General features: G+C 37.2%; 1 protein-coding gene across 1 annotated transcript in view; it reads right to left on the reverse strand.

The window, feature by feature from the left end:
* TEX2 (testis expressed 2) overlaps nucleotides 1-10,584 on the reverse strand; it is a 149,057-nt gene that overhangs the window by 62,244 nt on the left and 76,229 nt on the right. The window contains exons 4-5 of the mRNA XM_044673531.1: nucleotides 5,665-5,865; nucleotides 4,449-4,791 (exon numbers count right to left, since the gene is read on the reverse strand). Coding sequence (XP_044529466.1) covers nucleotides 4,449-4,791; nucleotides 5,665-5,865 — 544 coding nt within the window. The remainder of the gene's footprint in view (nucleotides 1-4,448; nucleotides 4,792-5,664; nucleotides 5,866-10,584) is intronic.

The following is a 10,584-nucleotide window of genomic DNA, read 5'->3' on the forward strand; positions in this document are numbered from 1 at the left end:
ATCTGTCTTTATATTTCCAGCGCTTACATCAGTGCCTGATACATAAATAGGTGCTTAATAAGCATTTGCTAAATTGATTTTTTTCCTGTGTTGTGCCTAATTTCCTCTAAAGTAGCCACATTTAAAGTTCACCTGGGATTTTCCCCTCTTCCTTCCATCTTCAGTCTTAAATCATATTGATCAAGGGCATGGCCAAGCATGTTCTTCTAGGCCTTATGAGGCAAGCTATCATTAGCCAAAAGCCCAACAACACTGGGTTATCTTAAGCTGTGGTCCAGAAAATCAAATCCTGTTCTTTAACACCACATGTAGAGAGTTAATCACTCCTCACATTCTCTATTTATTTTTAAAATTCTCATTAAGCAGTCCAGTTTAGTGGATTGAAAAGTGGTCTAGAAGCCAGGAAGACATGAGATCAAGTCCCACCTCTGACCCATCGCAGCTGTGTGACACAAAGCACATCACTGATCCTTTTAAGTCCGTGGGCAGCTCTTTAAAACTAGAATTTGCAAAGAAGGCATAAGCTTGTGTTGGTATTAGATGTTTCTTTTTATAGAATGCTGGACCTGAGTCAGGAAGACCAGAGTTCAAACACAGCCTCAGACACTTACTAGCTCTGTGATCCTGGGCACGCCACTTAAAGTCCTGTCTGCCTCAGTTTCCTCAACTACAGAACAGAGAGAATAATAGCACCCACCTCTTAGGGGTGTTGTTCAGATGAGGTAATATTTATAAAAGCACAGTACCTGGAACAAAGCAAATACTATATAAATGCTTATTATTCCCTTCCCTTCTCTTTCTTCATCTGGGAGCTTCCCATTTCAGTGAAATCACATCTCTAGTCCCTATCCATAACCACTAGCTAGGAAACATAATGAATCCATTCCATTATCTGTGTTTCCACATCTTTCAGTTTCCTACCCAGCACATCACAGACACCAGAATGTCTTCCCAGTTTTCTCCTGGAAGGATCATTCAGATCCACATATGCCATGAGAAGTTAGGGAGCAGCAACTGGCCACTTCGACCAGTGTCCACGGGCTATTGGACTTGTCCTGGATACATGGTTCATGAAGTCAGCATCCCTTCTGAGTAACCAAAAAAAGGCAAATTTAGTAGCTTCTGTATCATTCACCAGGGAGTCAGTGAGCACAAAGGAGTCTCTCTCCTCTTCCTGGGGCCATCTGGAGGAGATTCCTTATACTACCAGTGTGGGGAAAGCCTCCTTGTCATTCTGTAGATCATGGCACACTGTTCTTTCTCAGAAGGACCATCCAGAGCCATAAGCTATAGGGTATTGTACTATCTGCTGTCTACTATTATTACTATTTATACATCATATACAAAGTGCCTATGGCTCAACATCTCTTCTGAAACATAGTTTTCTACTACCTCTCAAGGCTTATTTTGATTCTTTTTTGCCATGCTGGAGGTCTTTTCTTCCTTCTTAGGAAGGATTTGTTTTATTCTCCCCAGGAAACTCCTTACTTTCTAATAATAAGGCCAAATATAGAGATCAGTTCCAAGGCAGAAGAGTGGTATGGGCTAAGCAACTGGGGTTAAGTGACTTGTCTAGGGACATACAGCTAGGAAATGTCTGAAGTCAAATTTGAAGCCAGGGTCTTGTCTCCACACCTAGCTCTCTAATCACTGAGCCAGCTAGCTGCCCCATAGAGACATTCTTCAAGCCCTTCAGGCATTTCTTTTGGCAAAGAAACTAGCTTGTATCACACACACACACACACACACACACACACACACACACACACACACACACACACACACTCTGATGGATTCTAGCAAATCAACAAATATAGTACAATTTCAGCAGAACGCTGATACAGTCCCATCTGTTTCCATAAGTTTGATGTGAAAGGATCAGGGCTAAGGTTACTTAGTAAAAAAACAAACCAAAAAACCAAAAAACAGATTCCCTTGGTAGTTTATCTGAAAAGTCTTGCTGATAAATGCTATGGCTTTTATTATTATTATTCTCATTAAAGTGACTTGCCCAGAATTACACAGTTAATAAATATCTGAGGTTATATTTGAGCTGGGATTGTCAGAATTCCAGGCTCAACATTATCAATTGTGCCACCACATTGCTTCTAAAATGGAACTTGAACTTCCAGAGTTCTGGAAGAAGACACCAGGCAAAAGTTAGAAAATCAGAGGTTCTAGCTTTAGGACTCTATCTCAGTTTTCCCATTAATCTGAAAAGTTATAATACTTTCAATATTTTTAAAGTTCAAGTAAAGTACTGGCAAATCAACACAAGTCCAATTAATTCTACCAAAATTTAAATATTTCTTAGAATAAAAAATCTATAACAACTCAATATTACAAAGTACCATTTTGTTTATTTGTATATGCATACCTGTGGGACCCTGGGAAAATCATTTTGCCCTGTTTGCCTTGGTTTCCTCATCTGTATAATAAACTGGAGAAAGAAATGGCAAACCACTCCAGTATCTTTGCCAAGAAAACCTCAAATGGGGTCACAAAGTCAGACACAACTGAAACAACTAAACAATAACAAACTATGCAGAACACTATGCCAGATACTGAGAGAGATACAAAGAAATACCTGATCTCACTAAAGCCTATCATCTAGTATAGCAGAAGGACAAGACAAGATATAAACCCATTTAACTAAAATAAAAAGTGATATGTAAATAGATAAGAACAAATAAAGCACTATATGGAAAGGGTTTGTAGTTTATAAACTCTGGGCTTATTAATTTGAATTCATTAGAGTTTGGGGAATTGTGAGAAAATACTACCAGTTGCCATTTCTGGTTTTTTTTGATTGGGGGAAGGATGAGAGAGATACCTAATGAACTAAGTCATTATGAAGCTTTGTGAACAGAAGAGCAAAAAACCCATCATTCAAGCAAGAAGCTTCTAGACTGAGTCTGAGAGGAAGCCTAGGACTGTTCGAAAAGGGAGTGAAATCAAGACTCAGTGGGCCAATCTGTTCTTATATAGGGCTCACGAGCTGACCTAGCTGACCTAGAGTAAGTAAGGATGGTCTTAAAATCATATAATAGTGATAGAATAATAATAATGTGCATAAATATATTAAATTACTACAAATGATATAATTTACAATATTATATAATCACATTCTAAATTATGTTATTACTACTACAGAATTGTGTATTCTATTATTTAATTATAATAATGTATAGAATAACAGAAGAAGTTATGTACCATCTCATCTGGGACAAGGTAAATTTTATATACAGACAAATATACATTCATACATATATATATTCTTGCATGTAACTATCTTGTCCTAGTATATTATTTCTGAATTCATTTATTCCTTTTTCCCTTGTAGAAGGAGAGACAGACAGAGAAGAGGAAGAGGGGACAGGGAGGGAGGGAGAGAAAGACAGAAAGAGAGAGAGAGAGAGAGAGAGAGAGAGAGAAAGAAAGAGAGAGAGAGAGTGAGTGAGTGTGTTCTTTCGCACGGGGTAGAAGGGAAAGAGAGGATGAATGCCAGACCAGAGCATCTAATTACACTGATGATAGTTGAAAGAGGAGATGGTAATTAGGGAAAAGGTAGAGCAGATCTCTTACCTTAAGAACCAAGAAAAGTCCAACTGTCTTAATTCCTCAAATTAGAGTTCAGTGATCAGGAAATTTAGAAAATAAATAATGAAACATGAAAGCCCTGGGGTTGAAGGGAAAGGCTACTGGGTCAACTTTAAAGGGCTGAACCAATGCTGAGGAAGCCAATGCAGCTCCTTGAAGGCCTGCATACAAGGGTCAGAACTAGATATTTTACAAAATCTGAAGTGAAAAGGAGAATTATTGTTGAAGGAGTCAGGGAGGGAGGGAGGGAGGGGAATGAGAACTGCTTTAACATTTAGGCCAGATTGCAAGATTTTAGTAGAAAATGGAAGATAAAGAAGTCGAAGTATCAGATAAAGACCACTTTTTCAGGAAGTCTGACTGTGAAGAGGAAGAAAGTGTTGGGTAGATGATGATGATGATAGCACTTTAAAGTTTTCAAAGCATTTTATACAGCCTATCTCAGCAAGGAACAAGGAGAGAAAGGGAAGAAGAGATGAGAAGTTCTGGGGAGAGGAGGAGGAAGTTGGAACACTTTATTTTTTTTCAGTAATGTGGGAGGCAAGGACATCTGCTGCAAGTGAGGCTGGGGGCTTTAAGAGAGAGGAAAAGATTTAGAACAGTCACTGTGGGGAGCAGGAGCCAAACAAGGGCCTGGCTGAGGTAATTACCAGAGTAAAGTGTGAAATACCACATGATGCACAAATATATGTCTTAGGTGGCAGACTGAAGTCAGATCAGTAATGATGAAATTTCTTAACTCGTTAGGAACTGCCCTTTTTCCTGGACTGTTACACAGCTCATTTAAAATACAATCAGCACCCAAAACAAAACTAAACTAAAACACAAAAAAACAGGCATATCGGTACCTGGTGGGTTGCTAGGGACACTGAATGGTTTCTTGATTTCAGACTTCAACTTGGATGCCAAGAGAAATCTCCTAAACCACTCTTCTTTTTCTCGACCAGTCCTTCCAAAGAGAAAGAGTATTTGATCCTTCTGTCCTGCAGATTTTGTTCCATCTGAAGGATAGACCGACCTCCTATGATCTTCGTTTCCTGAATCTTTCTCACATACAGTCTTTTCTTCTGAAACATCTTTATCAGGCTGGGCCTTTGACATAAAGTCATCTTGTCTAGCAAGCTCAATACAAATAGGATACTTTTTATTCCAAATCCGTTTTCGAGCCAAACTCTTGGGAACAAGATAAATCTAAAGAGAAGGAAATGTGATTTATATACCAAGGTAAAGTTTGCATGGCACATTAGCATCTAATATAACATAAATAAACAAGAGGGGAAAAATGAACAATAACACATCCCTTTGAGGTACATTTGATCTTAGACAAAAGGCCTAGCACAGTTAGCATTCCAGTCTAATGAGTTTCATCAGTAGTCTTCAACAGGATGACAAAGTTTAGATGTGTATAAACTGAAAAGGCTTAATATTACCATTCAAAACAGCAAGCTTTTAATAGTTTTCAGATTCTTTACCAAAAATCATTGGAAAAACCCCCTAAGTTTCCCACATCATATCTCAGATTTTTTTTTCACCATGTATGACATCTATGCTAACTAATGCATTTATGACAGACAAGAATGTCCCATTACTAGGCTTTAGAACTCTGGTCAGAAAATTACTACCTTAAAAAGGACAGTCCCCAAAGCGAATTGTTGGGATTTTTGTCAATTAGAGCAAAAGTTGCCAGCTCAAATACAGAGCCCACTCTTTAAAGAATGATGCTTAGGGAGAAAAAAAGTTCATATTTTACAAAAGCAAAAAGGAAATAATTTTGAAATCTTCTAGGACATGTAGCAAAACACACATACGGAGAACAAATCTATCATTTATTTTGATAGAGCCCTCCTCCCTTACTACACACATACACATGCATCATTTCCTTTTATTCTACTGAAGAGTAATGATACCCTTGAAACTGTCAGAAGAAGTATACAAAATGATGCTGATATTCAGAACTAGCATATGTTTAGACAAAATATCACAGGGAGAAATGTCATACAACAAAACTGATATCAGATGCACATTTTCATCAATGTTCTCAGTTCAAGAGTTTCTACAACTCACCTTGCTATCTGAAAGATTGTAGATTTTCTGGCTGACATAGGTAACTTCAGGTTTGCTCTCATTGTAGCTGGCCCTTCTAGATATATTTTTATTGGGCTTTGAAAGCCTCAAGGTTTCCCCTTCAAGTCGAACAAAGACTGAATGTGTCAAAGTTGCATGGTACGTCTCTGGGTCATAGCTGTTGATCTCATTCATCCATCCCTGGTGGACAACAGAGTTTCATTAACAACATGTGCACAACTGGAAATTCAATTAAAATATTAAAAAGTTGAAAATGCTTAAGGGGTGATGGTTCTCCTCCCAAAGTGAAACATAATATTTTCCCTATAAGAAAAATCAAAATAAGACAATTTAGCAAATACTAATTAACAGATGAACCAGGATCATCTTCCATCTTTCCCCACAAAAAACCTTTATGGATCACAGAATCACAGAATGTAATGAGCTAGAAAGACTTTACAGATTATCTAACCCTAATCCATTTGTTTATTGTTTTTTTGTTTTGCAAATGGAGAACCTATGGCCCAGACTTGCTGAATTCACAGTTTATATAGCATTTTATTGTTTGAATGGGCTTTAGACGAATCTCATCATTTCACCAATGAGGAAACTTGGTCCTTTCTTCATTTCCATAGCCACAACCCTAGTTCAGGTCCTTGACACCTGTCATCTAGCCCAGTGATGGGCAAACTACAGACTGCAGGCCAGATGGGACCCCCTGAAATGTTCTATCCGGCCATGAGACATTATTCCTAATCTGACGAATACAATGAGTAGGATACAATACAATGAAACTTTGAAAGAGTTGCCTTAGAAACAGACTGACAGATGAACATTTCCTTTCCTTTGGCCCCCTCTTTAAAAAGTTTGCTCATCACTGAGCTAGACTTTTAGATAGCTTTCTAATTGGTATCTCTGCCTCAAGTCTATCCTTGAAACAATTCATCCTCTATTCTACTGCCAAGGTGATTTCTGACCATGTCATCCTTCTCTCTGCCCTGCTCCCAGCTCCTCTTCCAATTCCAGTGGCCCCCTATTACCTGCAGCAGCAAACTTATACGCCTCTGTATGTCATTTAAAGCTCTTCGTAGCCTGGCTGCTTCCTAGCTTTCCAGTCATCTTATATTGACTCCCCTCCACACACTCCAGTCTCTGTGTCTTTGCCCGGGTTTCTGTCATGCTTGGAGTGCTCCCTCCTTGCCTTTCTTTCCTAGTTTTCCTGGCTTCCTTCAAGACCCAGCTGAAATCTCACCTTTTGTAGGAAGTCTTTGTATTTACTATTCTCCACATACCCTCCTTGTACCAACTTATTTATATATTCATCTCTCCATTAAAATGTGAATTCTTTGAGCACAGAACATGTTTTCTCCCTTTTTGTAATCCTTAGCACAGAACCTTGAACAAAGGAAGTGCTCAATAAATGCTTGCTGACTGACTAAAACTGAAGTCCAGAATGACCGTGGGCAAGTCACTTAAGTTTTGTGAGTTTTCTCACTTCTATAAATGAGGGACAATGATACTGGCAACCACCTAACTACCATAGGAGCAGAAAGGTGGCACAGTGGATAGAGTGCTGGGGCTTGAGTCAGGAAGACTCATCTTCTTGAGCTCAAATTTGGCCTTAGACACTTACTAGCTATGTGACCTAGAGCAAGTCATTTAACCTTGTTGGCCTCAGTTTTCTCATCTGTAAAATGAGCTAGAGGCTCTGCTGAGAAAACTCCAAATGAGGTCACAGAGAATCAGACATGACTGAAAAACAAATGAACACAAAACCATAGAAGTTCAGAGGAAAGAATAAGTTTTAAGCATAAAAGAAAGGGAAGGGAACATTATTATCACCATGATCATTGAGTTGGCCATGTAGAGGGTTTCCAAATTCTAAAACCTCAGTGGCGTGGCTTTGGGCAAATCTCATTACCATTCTGGGCCATGGCTTTCTCATCTGTGAAATGAAAGTGTTGGATGAAATGATTTCTAAGGTGCCTTCTAGCTCTGACATTCTGGGATTCTATAATAAGCAAGGCTAATGGTCACTGAGTTATTTAGTATATTTTCATATTGAATATTTGGAAATACTTTTGTGGGAATGGAAGTTTTCATTAATTTATGCACAAGCTTTAAGAAGATATCTTTCTGCAAAGTAGGTCAAGAAGTAGGGACCTACTTGAAAGTTTTGTTCTACTAGTTAAAGCAATCTTACACACTCAGAATTGGTAAAAGGGGAACAACTTGATTTAGAATATTGTCCAAACCAAGACAGTACTTCTTATTTTGTAAAATATATTCTTTGCTTGTCTATAGGTAAACTAGAAGCTTGTAGGAGATATATTAAGCTATAATCATGGCCTTAGACTTTACACAATAAATATATAATTTTTTTTTGACTTTTCAACATTCCATGACACAGCCTGGATGGGCAGCCCCCACTATTTATTACAATGCATCTGTGGAAACTGCACCATCAAACTGATCATATTTACACCCAGGAACAAGATTATAGCTAGAAGCTACAGTCCATACCAAGGACTCAACATTAGATGAATCACTGATCTGACGAACAATGTTACCTTAAAAAAAAAAAAAAAAAAGGCAGCAATCTAGCAATACCATTACTAATACTATACCCTAAAATGGTCAAAGAAACAGGAAAAGGACACACAAAAAATGTTAGTAGTAACTCTTTGGCACAGAAAAGAATTGGAAACAAATTGGGTGTTCATTAACCAAGAAATGACTGAATAAAGTATGGAATATAATAGTGTGTTAGTGGAATATTATTGTGTTATGAGAAATGATGAAAGAGGCAGATTCAGAGAAACCTGAAAAAGCTTCTATGAACTGATGGAGAATAAGGTGAATAGGACCAGTAGAGCAATTTCTACAGTGACTTTAAGGAAAATAACTTGGAAGAATTTAAAATTTCTCATCAGTACAATAACGAAAAATTATTTCAGAAGACTGATAGGAAGCTTGCTATACATCTCCTGGCAGGAAGAGATAGACTAGAGGTACAGTTGTAAGACATACATTTTAAGATATGGCCAGTGATTTTTTTGGCACAATTATTTTGTCTCAAGAAAGGTGAGATTTGGTACATATTAATATAGATGTTAAAAAGAAAGAAGAAAATAGTATAAATAAAACATTAAAAATATATTAAAGAGAGTAGAAAGGAAGTTTAGAAGGAGACCTAAACAATAAGGGCAATTTTGTTACTGTCATGCTAAATTTAATACACTTTAAAAAAACAAACAAAAAATTATATGTAATATAAAGTAAACAGTGTCATGCACATTTTTCTTCCTCTGCTTTGAATTTTAAAATTTCAAGTTAGTTATTTTTCAAAGTAATAATGAAAAAGAAAATCTTAAAGCATTAACTTTCTCACCCATAGTTAAAGTATCTTTGAGATCCAAAAATATTTCGAGTAGTAACATGAATATATAACACTAAGAGCCAGTTTCCATGGCTAAGTGGTCAAAGGGTCTGAAGAAACAGTTCTCAAAAGAATTGCAAACTATTAACAATCACATGAAAAATTGGTTCAAATCACAATAAGAATGCAAATTGAAATAACCTTAAGGTGTTACCTCAAATCTGGCAAAGTGCAAAGATGGGAGCAGTGTGATACAGTGGAAAGGGCACTCTCTTGCTCTGGAATCAGGAAATTTGGGTTCAAATCTCCTTTCTGATACCTTTTAAACCCTAGGAGTTACTTAAATCTCCTAAGCCTCAGTTTCCTCATCTGTAAAATGAAGGTATTAGACTAGCTGGTCTTGGGAGGTTTCTTACAGCTCTAAATTTAGGGTTCTATGTTCCAGAAAAAAAATTGGAATAGTAAAATGCTAGAGCAATTATGGAAAGACAGGCACACTAACAAACTGTTTGTTAGTGTTATCAAGTGGCCCAACACTTGTGGAAAGCAAATATTAAGACAGTGACTAAAACATTCATATCCTTTGGTTCAAAGTTCTGATTTTCTAGGATTATGTCCCAAGGAAATCAAAGTAAAACAGGAAGATCCAACGATACACCAAAATGTTTATAAGAGTCAGTCAATAAACATTTATTAAGCACTTAGAACTGAAAATAAAGCAAATGCCTATTGATTATGGAATGGCTAAAGAGATTATGGCATATGAATGTGATTGAATATTATCGCACTATTTGTTGTTGTTGAGTGATTTTTCAGTCATGTCCAACTCATCTCAATCCCATTTGGGTTTTTCTTAGCAGAGATACTGGAGTACATTGCCATTTTCTTCTTGGGCTCATTTTATATATGAGGAAACTGAGGCACTATTATTGCACCATAGAAAAGAATGAATATGATGACTACCGGGAGGCATTAAAAGGCTCATATGAACTGATATATATTTAAGTAAATGGTTTTTAACTCCCGCTGTTTTGAGGCGCTTTTTAAAGATTGGTTTGGTAGGATTCTCAGAGTGGTTTCAGCTTTTGCTGCTACTTAAGCTGCCATCTTGCCTACATCCCACATAGTGAAGTAAATGAAAAAACTACATATAGCAAGACTACAAAAACATATCTGCAAAGAACAACAAACAAAATCAATACTGAACAACATGCAATTATAATGACTATGCTTGGTCTCCCTTTCTTCCTTTCCTTTTCTCATTTGTTTTAAGGGATGGCTCTCTGTGAGAGGGAAATAATAGATAATATAATATAATAATAGATAATAATAGATAGAAAATAAGTGTGATGCAAAAACAAAAGATATAACTGAAAGGCTTTTTTTTAACATTTATTAATATTCATTTTTAACATGGTTACATGATTCATGCTCCACCTTTCCCCTTCAACCCCCCCCACCCCCCCCACCCATGGCCAATGCGCATTTCCACTAGTTTTGTCATGTGTCCTTGAACAAGACCAATTTCCAAATTGTTGGTA

This window comes from Gracilinanus agilis, chromosome 4 (assembly GCF_016433145.1).
Source record: "Gracilinanus agilis isolate LMUSP501 chromosome 4, AgileGrace, whole genome shotgun sequence".
In the NCBI taxonomy this organism is placed as follows: Eukaryota; Metazoa; Chordata; class Mammalia; order Didelphimorphia; family Didelphidae; genus Gracilinanus; species Gracilinanus agilis.